The sequence below is a fragment of the Lissotriton helveticus genome, chromosome 9, assembly GCF_964261635.1.
Source record: "Lissotriton helveticus chromosome 9, aLisHel1.1, whole genome shotgun sequence".
In the NCBI taxonomy this organism is placed as follows: domain Eukaryota; kingdom Metazoa; phylum Chordata; class Amphibia; order Caudata; family Salamandridae; genus Lissotriton; species Lissotriton helveticus.
Window position 1 is genome coordinate 953965388 of NC_136070.1, and position 16018 is coordinate 953981405.

The 16018-nt window shown below is 46.9% G+C and overlaps 1 protein-coding gene across 3 annotated transcripts in view; it reads right to left on the bottom strand.

The window, feature by feature from the left end:
• The window catches only part of LOC144782069 (acylamino-acid-releasing enzyme-like), a 500573-nt gene that overhangs the window by 277641 nt on the left and 206914 nt on the right, over positions 1-16018 (bottom strand). For all 3 annotated transcript variants that reach the window (XM_078661213.1, XM_078661214.1, XM_078661215.1), the window contains 2 exons: positions 10341-10401; positions 1350-1447 (listed from right to left, as the gene is read on the bottom strand). In XM_078661213.1, coding sequence (XP_078517339.1) covers positions 1350-1447; positions 10341-10401 — 159 coding nt within the window. The remainder of the gene's footprint in view (positions 1-1349; positions 1448-10340; positions 10402-16018) is intronic.

Genomic DNA, 16018 nt, shown 5'->3' on the forward strand with positions numbered 1-16018 from the left:
TCTGAGCGTGCCGATTGAAACACCAATGGAGCCTGTGTAAGTCCGCAAACACCAAGTATTACTTCCCCGCAGAATTGTGGGGTCTTTCTTTTGTCTATATAGCATCACAGGATTTTGACGGATTTATTCACCATCGGCGGGAGCTCCAGCAAACACGATTATGTGGTTATTCGCCCAAGCCACGTCCCCGGCATTATCAATAAACTAATGTTTGACCCCAAATAAGGTTGTGGGCGTCTCATAATAGCAGCTGTACAGCTTTAAGTGACACCCAGCTACAATCCTGCTGAACCAGCACAATTACAAACATGACCATGAAAATAATCTTTCCTGGAACAATGGACCTGTCTCCAAGATAAATTCAAGTACTTTCCTAAAAAAAACACTGCTGTAGTACAAGCAGATAAAGAATTTGTCAACTAGATACCGGGAACTGTCTGGGCAAGATAGCAGAAGGAAAACATTTCCAATCTTATAGAGAAAGTATGGAAGGATATCAGAGCTTCGCAAAAACATTTTGACATAAAAGTAGTACTTCAAGTACAGCTGCAGTCAGGTCTCAATGGTTGCAACTATCAAAGCTGAATGGAGCAGGCCGAAGCATGCAATTTCTCTATAGAGTATCTTATTTATTTATAAAGTTTTCTATAGCGCGAACATGATGCCGAAGGATATCAGAGTGCTTTACAATTTGAGGAAGAGGAAGGAAATAGTTGCAGTACAGTCCTAAAAGGAATACCAACCCAAGCAAATCAAATATGCATATCAAACAAAAAAAGGTTATGAACATAAGGGACAACAAAGGGAAATATAATAATTGAAGCATACACAGCTGGGAGGGGAGCCAGTGACTAGAAAAGCAGAATAATACCAAAGGCAGGATTTAGAATGTAAGTCCAGAGCATTAGAGCAGACGATCCGAGACCCTCATAAGGAATCTTTTTACTTCCAATTTGAAGGCAACCTTGGAGGAAATTCTGTGCATTTCCGGCGGCAGAGAGTTCCAGATGCAGAGCCAGAAAACGCTCGTTGACATGTTCTTTCTCCAAGGTATATTTGGGGAGGCCACAGAACATAGCACTGCCATAGTCTAGTCTTGGCAGGTTCACAAAGGGTCCAGACAGCAGCCTTTGTTTCCTAATTCAGTAACAATATAATTACTGGAAAATTGGCAGAATGTTTTTAACCGACTGGTTAAAGGACAAGTTTAATAACTTTTTTCAAATTATTTTTTTTACTCACAATTGGTATGAATAAATAAAGAACAAATGACATGGAAAACACACTTTTAGAGTGCCTCTCTAAAAATTAAAGATGCTGCCTGAGCAGCCTAATTTTGGTCCCCTTACCTGACGACTGCGCTGTGGAGAATCAAGAAGGACCCTCTGACTGTCAGCAGACCAGCAAAGCCTCGGAAGCATAACTGAATAAATGCCTGTAAAAGTGCCTGAGATGCAAAGCAAATCAGGAAAAGAAAAAACACAGCTTACTACAATTTAAAGCTAGCAAATACTGCTCGGGGGTTAACAAAACAGCCTAATATTTTGAGTTGGTAAATTAAGCTCAGAGGCAATGTAACAAGTACAAGTGGCTGTTTAAAACATATGGAGCATTACAGGAAATTTAAATCTTTGAGTAGTACTCAAAAGAGGCAGCAAAGGCAAAACCTGTAAAGTACATTCTGCACTACAAATGGGGCCTGCACTATATGCGCTATCAAGATTGGAAAATAACGGGGGGCTCCTGCTATTGGGGGGCGACTTTAATGCAGTCATCTCTGGAGCTCTTGACAGACATCCTCCGCGTGATATGGGGGGAGCTAGGCGGTGGTTGCCGGACTTTATGGAGGTATTGGGACTGATCGATAGTTGGAGACTACTTCACCCCAAGCAACAGCAATACACATTCCACTCGGGGGCACACAATAGCCTTTCCAGACTTGACTACTGTTTGGTCCCTGCTTCTCAAGCAGCTTACATGACTGAGGTTACACACCTGGCTAGGGGCATTTCGGATCACTCTCCACCGTGGGTCCACATGACTATTACTCAAGACACGGCCGGCAAAGTGGCCCCCATTAATCCTTGGCACTTGCGCAATCCCAAAATTCGCAAGGACCTCATTAAGGCGTTAGATGACTATTTCCTCTTTAATGAGGGATCGGTATCCAATTTCAATTTCAAAGTGCTTTATTCGAGTGTTACTCATAAAAGCAGACATACAAACACATAATAAAAAACAATTAAATTACAGAGGTCATATTTAACATAAGCACATATCACAGTAAAAAACAATTATAATTCAGCAGAATTTGCATAATCACAGGTGTAAAGTTCATTACTGTTAAGAATCAGGTTAAAAACAGATACAATATCAATGCTAAAAATCAATACAATTACAATCCGAAATGACACATAAAGTGAGCCAATACAGAGAATAGATAATCTAGCAGTCTCTGATCAACTAGGCAGAGAGTAGTTACCCTACTAGCAATCTCTGCCTAATAACCCACGCCCACCCCAGGTACTTTGCAGTCGCAATTATAATCCAGGTCAAAGAAGTAGATCTAACAATACGCAAAGCTACCATACTACTTTTAGTACCCAAGTTCCTACACATAGGTGCCAACCAAACTCGCCTTGGAGCGGAATATACATGGCAAGAAAACAAAAAATGACCAAGGGTTTCATTTCCTTCCCCACAAACTGGGCAAGTAGCTGGTCCTCCTTCTCTCCACTTAGATGTTAAATTGCGGAGAGGGAGAGAGCCAGCCCTTAGTTGAAAAAACAGTTTCCTATCCATGGGTTTCGATATGTAATCCCAATACATTTCATATATAGGGAACAGTTTAACCTAGAGAAAGGTGGTAGTCATGGACCCGTTGTTAATACTGAGCAAACTCTTATTTGCAACCCGTTCCCAAAATATATTTTTTAGGATTGACTTAGAGGGGAATGATGACCCAGCTGGATCAGACCATAGTTCCTTCAGTCCTAGTTCACATAATGCTAATTTTAGTGATTTAAACCATCTAATTTTGTTAAAACGATCCGCTTTAATGACATCAACAAACCCATCCGCGTAGTGGGAGAGCTCAGGTGTAGTCCAAAGCCTACGCCAATATAAGATCGGTCGTAGTTTACCCATTTCCGAGATTTCTCTCCTGCCAAGTTCGTATCTCAGAGGCAAAAGCGGGCTGCTCTGTGGGGTGCCTGTAAGTTTCCTTAGAAAGTTGTTCTCAGATGTTTGGAGCTCCTGCAGGTTTTCTTGCGGTATCCTCTCGAGTGTCCCTTTGGGAAGCCTGTAAAACGGTTATTAGGGGTCAGGCCCTCTCACTTATAGCGGGCTCGAAGAAAGAAAGGAACAGGGAGTTAGTAGATCTAGAGACAGATTGGTTTGCTAGAAAAAGAATTGGAGCTGGGAGTGACGCAGGCCACATTACATCTCCTGAATCTTAAACAGCACGACTATAAATCACTGGCAACTGATAGGGCCAAGGCTCTAGGCAGGGAACAACAGGGCAGGCTTTACGACCTGGGTGATAAGGCCGGGAAACTCATCGCGTGGTTAGACAAAAGGGACTGGGCCAGCCGCCTTGAAACTGAACTCCTCACGGAAGAGGGAACTTTGCTTACAGACCCACAGGATATTGTTGACAGGATTGCGGCCCATTTTCAGACAGTTTATACTGCTGTCTCTACTCGAACAGAGGATGACTCCCATCTGTTGCTATGGGATATTCAGCTCCCGTGTCTCTCCTCGGACGATCGGGACTTTATGGACAGTGCCCTGACCTCTGACGAGATTGCGCAAGCTATTCGGTCCCTTAACTCCGGGAAGGCGCATGGCCGAAACGGGCTCCCTATTGAACTCTACAAACTCAAGCCGAATAAACTAGCACCCTACTTGAAAAACATGTACATTGGTTCATGTGACAAGGGGATCTTGTCTAGGGACCAAAGGGTGGCATCAGTGGTGGTCATTCACAAAGAGGGTAAGGTCCAAACTAATTGTGCGTCATACAGGCCCATCTCCCTACTTAATGCTGAGCCGAAGATTTTGGCCAAGATTTTGTCAAACAGATTGGTGAAAGTGGTTAATGGCTTGATTCACCCTGATCAGTCGGGCTTTATGCCCCGCAGAAATACGGCCCTAAATTTGGTCCTTTTGGTGGCACTGGAGCAAAGAATGGAGATGGAGATCCAACAACGCAGGAACAAGACTGAGGGCCGTCATTTCTACTCACAGACTGAACAACATGGTCAGGTACAGGGGTGTGGTCGCAGCGCTAAGGAATCAGGCTCCACCCGAGGCTGAATTGTATTCTACACGGAGAAACAGACGCTGAAAAGGACAAAGTGTTTGAGACAATCCCTGGGCTTGAGGGGGGGGGGGGGAGATGGCTGGCTTCTTTCCCATTTACTGCCTTTAGTTATTTAGTAGTGGGTGTGTGCAGAGCGACAGGCACTCTGCTAGTTGTGGATGAGCGTAAGCCAGGAGCAGGGGTGCAGGGAGGGGGGAGGTGGGGTGGGGTGGGGCCGATTTGTTTTTTTCAATGTTGGAATTTTCATTGTTTATTGTTTCAATTTTTATCGACATCAACAGAGAGCAGGGCAGGGCTACCACGTCTCCGACGCAAGCTCTATGTTGGGTGATCGATGCAGATCGGGGATCAAAGTGATTAGCTGGAATGTCAATGGGCTAGGGGACAAACTAAAGCAGGGGATGGTCAACCAGTTAATTAGGAGGCCTGCACCGGACGTGATCCTTTTACAAGAAACCCATTTGATAGGAAACAAATGCATGGCCCTGCACAGGGAGGGGGGGTATAAACTGGTGGCGCATGCGGGATTCACCTTGGGGTCGCGGGGGATAGGTATACTGATTAAGAATTTGTTCCCTTTCACTCTGTGGGCCACATAAACGGGTAGATATGCAGGGGTATCGCGCCAGTGGCAAGGGAAGACAGCGACGTTTGTCTCAATCTATGTCCCTCCAGGCCTGCAGTTTGAAACATTCAAAGACCTAGGGGCAATCTTTCTCACTTTCCCAATGGGTGTCATGGTGCCGGATGCTTGTCCGCACTGTGCAATCAGTGCAAACTGCATCTTGCAGAGTGCAAGCAGTCGTTTTCTGCCGCGGACTGGTAGTTTCTCATCGCGAGCGGTCGCGAGCAATGAGAAACCTGACCTCCCCGCGTTGAGAATCTCGCCGGGCGGCTTATTTTCCAAGCTCGCGATCGCCAACTTGATGTTGCTGATCGCGAACGAGAAAAAAGTCTCACCGGGATGTCATTTTGCTCACTCTTGGTCGCCAACTTGACGTTGAGGACCGTGAGCAAGCAAAAAATGACCAGTAAGCTATGCTGGTTTGTACTGTGCTATGTGCAATTTGCGTAGTGCGAAGTAGCGCAAACTTCGCAAACTACGCAAGCGTAGCGTAGTAGTTCGCCCGGGGTTAGTTATGAACAAGTCGCTGGGGGCAGTTGACTGGTCAGGCAGTGTTACTTCATGATCATAGCGACAACCTCTAAGTTGCACATTTTAAGCAATATGAATAGTCAAGAGTGATCTAACGCTTAAATGACCAGCTAGACAAGTTTCATGAGTTATAGAGAGGGTTCCTACGAGATCCCAGGGAGTGATGTAAATAAGGAAAGAGATAGAAAGTAACAAAAAGAAAAGAGGGAAGAACGAAGGAAGAAAAAAGGGGAGCAGGAAGAGAAGATGGAAGGAACAAATACTAAAGAAAAATGCAGGGAGGGAAAGAAATTAGGAGAGCAGGAAAATAGAATAAAATATTGGAAAGGAGATACGAGAGACAGAATGAAGGGTGATGGAAGAAAAGAAGGGAAAGAATGAATGAATGAATGAAAGTATTTATAGAGCGCACGGTGGCCAAACAGCTTCCTGGCGCTGAGAGCTCTAGTGAACAGAACAGACAGGGCAGAGGAGTTAGCAGGGGTAGGCCTGGGCAAACAGGAATGTTTTTAGCGCTTTACGGAAGTGCGAGAAGATAGGGATAGAGCGCATAGAAAGAGGGAGGGAGTTCCAAAACCGGGGCGCAAGGACAGAGAATCTAGTTCCACCAGTGCGAGTTTTACGGAAACGGGGAACAGTGAGGAGGGCAGAGGAAGATGATCGGAGGGTACGAACAGGGGTGTGAGTAGAGATCAGAGAGTTGATAAACGCCGGAGCAGAGCGGTCAACAGCCCGAAAGCCAAGGCACCCTAGCTTGAACAAGGATCTCTGCAGGATAGGTAACCAGTGAAGAGATTTGAGGACAGGAGTGATATGGTGAGTTTTGGGGAAGTGAAAAATTAACAAATGGTAAATACAGAAAAGAGGGACGAATGCAGGGGAGAAAGACAAGAAGATGAGAATAAGAAAGGAAGCAATAAAAAAGAATGAACAAATGAGAAGAAAGGAAGGGAAGATGGGAAGGAGGAAAGAAAATGAAATAGAAATATAAAGAGGGAAGATAGAAAGAATGAGAGATGGAACAGAAAATGATGACAAAAGGAAAGAAGGGATGAACAGAACAGAAAGTAGAAAATAATAAAAGGAAGGAAAAAGGTGGATTAAAAATGACAAAATAAAAACACGGATGCAAGCAAGAAGAAAGCTACGGGTAAATCCTGCATTTGACCAGACTCCTTTAAAATCATACTGTAAAACTAATCACATTGCAGCATTTTTGCGCATTTTCCATTGAGGAATAATTCTCACTTTTTGATAGGAAGGGTTGGGATTGCTCCGTTTATTTGGTAATTTAGTGTACTATGACTTCTAGTTGGGGGTATTTTATGTTCTTAGCTACTCCCCTGACCTCAAGACCACATCCCACTCACTTTGTTTGAAGAATGCAATATCAAAGCACTGGTGTTATATCTTTTGAGCTGTGAGCTGTGAGGTGTGGAGGAGATAGCTATAGATAATTACAACCAGCACTTTGCTATTTGGAAAGTTAAATGCGCATGGAAAGGGGAGTAGTTCTCCCCATTTCTGCACATGCGCACCTCACCATTGCTGCAGCGCATGCGCTGTATCTTAGATATCCGATAGTCAAGCGGAGAACCGGGAGCCGGAAAAGGACGCCGCCCAGTCCCCTTCTATTTTACCTAGATTCTTTCCGGCAGTTCAATTACCGGCACACACAATGAAGGGGGATACGCGACGGTGGCAGCCCGTGTATTAACCCCCCGGCCATCGGCGGGCTAACATCACGCTTGCACCTTGATGACCTGTCTCAGCAGGGCTAGGTAAGCACATTCCGGGCATTACTTAACTTGTGCGTTACCAGCCTAAGAACCATGGTAGGAATCTTAGTAGGCAGCATTTGGCTGTCAGCAATAGAGCAGAACGCTAATAAAGGAGGGGTCTTGATTAATACGATGGGCAGGGCTCGTGTGCCTGGTTATTCTTTTATTTTCTTGTTACTTAACCAATATGCACATAGCTGTGGCATATCTTGTGGCATCAAGTAGCACTGGTGTCCAATTTTGTGGTTTATCTTGTTTTTTCTTTTCTAGGTATTAATCACGAGTGGTATCCACCATACAGCCGTTGCCACATTGAGGTTAAACAGATTGCTGTTCCACCGTGATTGAGACAGAGGGTATTTTATTTACTGACATTATTCACGTGGACTTCACTTACTTGAATTACTTTGGTCCTGAAGAAGCGCAAACGACCCTACATGGGCGAGACAAGCGCGAAACATGTCGACCTATGACCTTTTGTCACCCGGGCATAGTGTGCCTTTGGGGCAATATTTTACTTTATTTTTGCGGTCTTCGGACTGCCTAGGGTACAACAGTTACAATGTCGCTGCATGTTGACCCTTTTTTATCTTATGTATCATTTTTGCACGCACTTTCTTTACCTTCTTACCCTCATTGTACCCACTCCCCGCACACCCCCATGCACCATCCGGCAGTCCTATAAAAGATCTCCGACAAAGTGTCCCTTCGGGGGGCCCGTAGGGAATTGCAGCGCCGGCCCTACGAGGAGCAATTGCCCGATGATGAAGCATGACACCCCTTGGGGTGTGTGAGGGCAATAGAGGACAAAGGTTTCCTTCCCCTCACCAGTGGGTACCCCCTACCTAAGATTTCTCTTTCCTTCTTTTTGTATAATTGCTTTTCTAGATGTATGGGTGACTTTTTTTGCACCCTTAAGTATGGGTGACTTTTTGCACCCCACTTTAGGAACTGTGTCCTTTCATTGGTATATACGTATGAATTAGGAGCATGGACACTGGACCTTTATCAGCTCCTAGGTCCCCCCTTTTTGTGTGATATATGTTGTACGGCTGTTCAGCCGAGGGACCTTACTATTCTATAATCCTTCTTTTCTCCCAGGCACACGAGCACCTGTCACATCGATACAGGGAGTCCCTACTCCGTACAATTGCATATGCATATTTCACTAGTGCTGAATGTGAGTACTTTGTATTTAAATTTGGCACTTCCCACACGTGACCGCTCCATCCCTCTAGTATTGCAGTGCATAATCACGACCTTTTTAACTAACATTTTATATGAAGGGTGAGGTGTGGAGGAGATAGCTATAGATAATTACAAACAGCACTTTGCTATTTGGAAAGTTAAATGCGCATGGAAAGGGGAGTAGTTCTCCCCATTTCTGCACATGCGCACCTCACCATTGCTGCAGCGCATGCGCTGTATCTTAGATATCCGATAGTCAAGCGGAGAACCGGGAGCCGGAAAAGGACGCCGCCCAGTCCCCTTCTATTTTACCTAGATTCTTTCCGGCAGTTCAATTACCGGCACACACAATGAAGGGGGATACGCGACGGTGGCAGCCCGTGTATTAACCCCCCGGCCATCGGCGGGCTAACATCACGCTTGCACCTTGATGACCTGTCTCAGCAGGGCTAGGTAAGCACATTCCGGGCATTACTTAACTTGTGCGTTACCAGCCTAAGAACCATGGTAGGAATCTTAGTAGGCAGCATTTGGCTGTCAGCAATAGAGCAGAACGCTAATAAAGGAGGGGTCTTGATTAATACGATGGGCAGGGCTCGTGTGCCTGGTTATTCTTTATTTTCTTGTTACTTAACCAATATGCACATAGCTGTGGCATATCTTGTGGCATCAAGTAGCACTGGTGTCCAATTTTGTGGTTTATCTTGTTTTTTCTTTTCTAGGTATTAATCACGAGTGGTATCCACCATACAGCCGTTGCCACATTGAGGGTAAACAGATTGCTGTTCCACCGTGATTGAGACAGAGGGTATTTTATTTACTGACATTATTCACGTGCACTTCACTTACTTGAATTACTTTGGTCCTAAAGAAGCGCAAACGACCCTACATGGGCGAGACAAGCGCGAAACATGTCGACCTATGACCTTTTGTCACCCGGGCATAGTGTGCCTTTGGGGCAATATTTTACTTTATTTTTGCGGTCTTCGGACTGCCTAGGGTACAACAGTTACAATGTCGCTGCATGTTGACCCTTTTTTATCTTATGTATCATTTTTGCACGCACTTTCTTTACCTTCTTACCCTCATTGTACCCACTCCCCGCACACCCCCATGCACCATCCGGCAGTCCTATAAAAGATCTCCGACAAAGTGTCCCTTCGGGGGGCCCGTAGGGAATTGCAGCGCCGGCCCTACGAGGAGCAATTGCCCGATGATGAAGCATGACACCCCTTGGGGTGTGTGAGGGCAATAGAGGACAAAGGTTTCCTTCCCCTCACCAGTGGGTACCCCCTACCTAAGATTTCTCTTTCCTTCTTTTTGTATAATTGCTTTTCTAGATGTATGGGTGACTTTTTTTGCACCCTTAAGTATGGGTGACTTTTTGCACCCCACTTTAGGAACTGTGTCCTTTCATTGGTATATACGTATGAATTAGGAGCATGGACACTGGACCTTTATCAGCTCCTAGGTCCCCCCTTTTTGTGTGATATATCTTTTGAGCTACCATGTAGCTATCCAATTAGGTGGCATGTGCTTGGGTCACAGTGCATGAGATGAGGACCCGCAACAGATTTTTGTACTGGAAGCATTTCAAGTTAGAACCTGGTAATCAAATGTACATTTACATATTGGCTATTGTAGGAATGTCACAGTCTTTATGAAACAAACACTTAGGAACAAAAACTTTTTGTGGCTTCAAATGTCATGTTTTGGTAACTTTTTGATTTGGAATGATTACAATAGAATTAATGACAACAGGGCTTACAAATGCCAAATATGCAAGATTGATGCCCTCAGATATATTCAGTCAATCCAAGACGGACTACTTTATCATTTAGCTTGCAATTGTTAAACTAAAATAAGATGTCTCAAACAGCAAATCACTCACCTTCTTTTGGTCGGTGCACAATGTCCACAACTGTGGATGTGGCTTTGGTGTACCAGTCATACTGAAAAAGAATATCACCATTTATTAGGGCAAATCCTACATCAGTACCAAAGTCCAAACTGAGGGGCTCATTAGGATGGTAGAGGGCGGAGGTGCCTGCCACGTAGTGCAGGGAAATGTAATGCATGCCATATTGACATTGCGAATGGTGCGGCAGCCAGCAGCACCGTCCGCAATGTCAAAGGCTCAAGATGCACCCGCCATACTGGCGGGAGCATTGTAATATGTGTGGTGGGACTGCCGCACAACTGGCAGCTGGTCTCAAACACCGCAATGATGGCGGGAGGACTCCGGTCCACCCGCCATCCTAATGAGCCCCTAAGTGAGCCACCCTTAACTAACTTCACATAAGTAGCCCTGAACCTGCTGCTGTATAGGGAACAGCCATAAGTAGGCAAGTCCTATCTTGTTCACCCAGTGTCCACTATTGCACTTTATTGCAAGGGCATCTGGTACGTCCCCCTTAAGAACACCAGGCTCAGCTATATTGAAGAGGCTGGCAGAAAGGGGTTCAGCGAATAGTCAGACACAGCTGTCTCGGTTAGACTCCATGGATAAAACAAAGAAAGTCATCCTTACAATACCCTCTCTACATTTAGTAATTTACTCACACTCCTTAGTCACCCTCACTTGGAGTTACAGATTCCCATCTTCAAGACTTCTTTCACAGAGCTGGAAACGTCTTGTTTTTTATTCTTACACACTGTATATATGTACAACTCTTACATGTTATTAATACTTTGTTTTTAGTTTATCTGTAACCTTTACACAAATGTATTTTCACTCTATTTTGCCACCTGGTGGCTTGCTTCTTTCAGACCGTACCACATTTCACTTTTATTTTTTCTCTTGATTAGCACAATTAATGATGGTCTTACATGTCCCTTTTCAAGCTGTCTTGATGGTTTCATGCAGAAGATATATAGTACTGTGGCAGACACTTCAGAAGGGTTCCTAGTTTTAGTAAGTTTATAGATTAGTAGTGGTTTACAGTTCAATGTCAGATGTATTAGTAGCAAGCCTTTAGCTAACAGAGATGCAGTACTATATTATATGCATTGTTATGAGTGGGAAAATGGTAGAAAGATAATAGTGAATGTAGCATTAGGTGTTCTCAGCTGACATTTTGTTTAATGTTAGTAGTGGGCACATGTTTCATTGACGGCAGTGGGCATACTGTTCAGTATGAAATGGGAATACTATTAAGTTTTTGCAGTAAGAACTGTGTTAGGGATTTTGTTGAGTGTGTAAAGTCAGTATCTTGACTTTTGCCAAGTGTTAGCCAACAATTAAAAGTGAACATTGTTCACAATGGGCACTCTTCTGGTTTAAGCTGTGAGATTCTTGTTCTGTGTTGTCTGTAGATATAAATTATATGTTGATGATGTTAGCAATGGGCACACCAGTGCATGCGAGTTACAGACGTTCTCTTTCGAAACATTACATTTATTAATGAACCTACAGTCTGAAGCTGGTAGTTCGCGGTGGAGGTTCCAAGGTGTACCTGAGCATACTGTGTAAGTCCAACCGTGTTAGTAGTGGTTCATTGCAGAGAACTAGCAGTGAACATGACACTGAGGTAAGCAGTTATAGGAGTGGGTCTACTGCCTAATCGAGTATAAGCAAAAGGCACCCTCCTAAAGGCTGACTGTTCTGATTCGATGTCTGAAAGGAGCCAGTTTGACAATAAGCATACTAACAAGCAGGTGACTTTATATATACTGCCCAAAGGCAAATGTGTAGTAGTACGGTTAGTGTTAAAACTAAAAGTATTGGTTACAGGTGCTTTGATGCTCAGTGAGGGAAGTGTTTTCTGTGGATATATTGCTAATTCCCAGCAGTGTTAGTTGTGATAAAATGTTCATCACTGGTTTAGGACTCTGTGCTTGCATTTAGGCTGGTAGACTGAGCATATAAGCATGTTGCTCAAGGTCTGCAATTGTAGCAACAAGAACTGAATGCTTGTCAGGTATAACTTCTGAATGAGAAAAGATTTTCCATCAAAGCAGGCCACCTGATGGTATTAGCAGTCATTTCCATGGTGCCTCCATTTCTCAGCAAAGGCATACAGCTGTGGAAAACTGAGCAGGCAAAATAGACCTCCATGTTATGTCTTGTACTCATGGAATGCCGTACAAGGCACCTACATAACTTGTGGAAAATGGAGTAGGGCTACCAGTGCATGGATGCACAAGTTACTACTTGTGTAACGATATATCAGTAAGAGACATTAGTTAGTGATAGATTCCTTACCTTAGAATATCCCCAGGCGTCAGACTGGATCCGGAATTTTTTTGCGTAGCAGTACCCTTGCGCGTCGGTAGGCGTTGTCTGCGGCTCCGCGTCCGTCGTCGGCGCCGTGATGACGTCGTCGGAGTACTTAGACGCCGCCTCCGCGTGCTGACGTCAGTTCTTAGACACAGCTTTTCCATGCCAGAAGCCCTGAGCCATGTTAAAAACCAACACTGGTGCCATTGAAACTAGGGCCCTGAAAGGGGGTAACCCTAACCCTAGATATCGGTTCGCAGAACGGGGAGGATGGGTGAGTCGGTAAGGAATCGATCACTAACTAATGTCTCTTACAGATATATCGTTACACAAGTAGTAACTTGTGCATCTGAAAGAGACACGTTAGTGATAGATTCCTTACCTTAGAATAGATACCCCAGCAATACCAACCCCGGTGGTGGGTCGGCGAACCAATAATCACACCAGAAAGTCCTGGAGGACAGAACGGCCAAAAAGCCATCCCTCCGGACTTGGCTGTCCAGGCAGTAGTGTCTTGCGAACGTGTGCAGCGAGGCCCACGTAGCTGCCTGACAGATGTCTTGTAAGGGCACTCCCCGGCCCAAGGCAGTTGTAGTCGCCGTGGCTTGGGTGGAATGAGCCCGAAATCCAACAGGGGGCTCCTTCTTAGCCAAAGAGTAACATGCCTGGATACACAAGATGATCCACCGGGAGGTGGTCCTCTTGTGCACCGCTTTCCCCTTCTTACCGCCCACGTAACCAACAAAGAGTTGGTCATCCACCCGGAACTGGCGTGTACGATCCAAGTAGAATGAGAGCGCACGTTTTGGGTCCAGACGGTGAAGCCGCTCTTCCTCTTTAGAGGGGTGCGGTGGCGGAAAGAAGGTTGGCAAGGTGATGGACTGCCCGATGTGGAAGGCTGTGACAACCTTGGGCAGGAAAGATGGCTTAGTACGCAACACAACCTTGTCCGGATGGACAGAGAGGAAAGGAGGAGTACAAGAAAGAGCCTGGAGCTCACTCACTCTCCTGGCAGAGGTGATGGCAACCAGGAAAGCAGTCTTCAGAGTAAGAAGGCGGAGAGGACAGTTGTGAAGTGGCTCAAAGGGAGCGCACATCAGAAAAGTAAGAACAAGGTTCAAGTCCCACTGAGGCATCACAAACGGAACAGGAGCGAACGTGTGTGTGATGCCCTTAAGAAATCTATTTACAATGGGGGACTTGAACAAAGAAGGTTGATGAGGCAGCCTCAGAAAGGCAAGAAAGGGCAGAAAGGTAGCCCTTGATAGTGCCCAGGGCAGAGCCCTGCTGGGCAAGAGAAAGAAGGAAGAGAAGAACCTCAGAGAGAGGGGCAGCAAGAGGATCCACAGCCTTTGCTGTGCACCATGCCACAAATCTGTTCCACCTGCAGGCGTATACCGACTTTGTGGAGGAACGCCTGGCTGCCAGAATGACGTTACAGACTTCAAGAGGCAAGTCAAATGGCCTCAACTGTCTCTGCTCAATCTCCAAGCATGGAGGTGGAGACTGGACAGGTTTGGGTGGAGTACCGTCCCCTGCTGCTGCGACAGAAGGTCCTCCTGAAGAGGCAGACAAACCGGAGGATCGACTGACATACTGAGTAGCTCTGGATACCAGTACCTTCGTGCCCAGTCCGGAGCCACAAGGATGACTTGGGCCCGGTCGCTCTTGATCTTCTTCAGCACTCTGGGCAGAAGTGGTATAGGCGGAAAGGCGTACAATAGACCGCAACTCCACTCGCGACGAAAAGCGTCTCCGAGCGAGTACCGCCTTGGAAATTCCAACGCGCAGAACTGATGACATTGCGCGTTCTCTTCGGTGGCGAATAGATCTAACCAAGGTTCTCCCCATTGCTGAAAGAGGCCTTGCGCCACGTCCGAGTTCAGACGCCATTCGTGATCCATCATGCACCGACGGCTGAGCTCGTCCGCCCTGGCGTTCAGAGAACCCGCCAGGTGTTGAGCCAGCAGGGTCACGCCCTGGCGTTCCAGCCATTGCCAGAGGTGCAGAGCCTCCTGGCAAAGGGTCCACGACCCCACCCCGCCCTGTTTGTTGCAGTACCACATGGCGGTGGTGTTGTCCGTGAACACCTGCACTACACTCCCCCGGACAGAGGGGAGGAATGCCTTCAGTGCTAGACGAATCGCCCATAGCTCCAACAGGTTGATGTGGAGCCGGGCCTCCGCCGGAGATGAGAGGCCTCTGAACTCCACCTCTCCCATGTGGCCTCCCCAGCCCTGGAGGGACACGTCCGTCACAACTACGTGCTCCGGTTGGGGAAGGGAGAGGGATCTGCCACTGACCCAATCGCGGTCCGTGAGCCACCACTGCAGCTGTCTCGCAGTGCCCTCCGAGATCAGGACGGGGTCGGACAGGTTGCCCTGATGCTGGGCCCACTGAAACTTCAGGTCCCACTGCAGAGCCCGCATCCGCCACCTGGCGTGATGCACCAGTAGGATGCAGGAGGCCATCAGCCCCAGAAGCCGCAGCGTCAACCTGACCGAGACCCGGGATAGCGGCTTAAAGATGGGAATCAGAGCCTGAATATCCTGGACCCGCTGTTCGGGTGGATAAACCCGAAAACGCGCCGAGTCGAGAACCGCTCCGATGAAAAGGAGCTTCTGAGAGGGGCACAGGTGTGACTTTGGCACATTGATGGAAAACCCCAGCTGGTGCAGGAGATCTGCCGTAGTCTGGAGGTGGCTGACGACTGTCTGGGGCGAGCCCGCCTTCAACAACCAGTCGTCGAGGTAGGGGAAGACTGAAACCCCTAACCTGCGCAGATGAGCTGCGACCACCGCCATCACCTTTGTGAACACCCGTGGGGCGCTGGTAAGGCCGAAATGGAGCACGGTATACTGAAAGTGCTCGTGGCCAACCGTGAACCGCAGGTAGCGCCGGTGGGCCGGCAGGACGGGGATGTGGAAATAAGCGTCCTGCAAGTCCAACGCTACCATCCAGTCACCTGGGTCCAGGGCAGCTAAGACCTGAGCCAGTTTCAGCATTTTGAACTTCTCCTTCCGGAGGAAGCCGTTGACGTTCCTTAGGTCCAAGATAGGGCGTAGGCCCCCTTTGCCCTTCTTGGGTACCAGAAAGTAGTGGGAGTAGCAACCACACCCTACTTCTGGCCCAGGAACGCGCTCGATGGCCCCCTTGGCCAACAGGGCCGCAACTTCCTCCTGCAGAAGTCGCAAATGATGCCCCGATACACGGTGGTTCTGCGGTGGCATGGCTGGAGGAGTCGCCTCGAAGGGGAGGGAGTAGCCCCTTCGGACGATCTGCAGCACCCACCTGTCCGACGTGACAGTGCGCCAGTGGAGGAGGTGATGGCGAACCCTGCCCCCCACTGG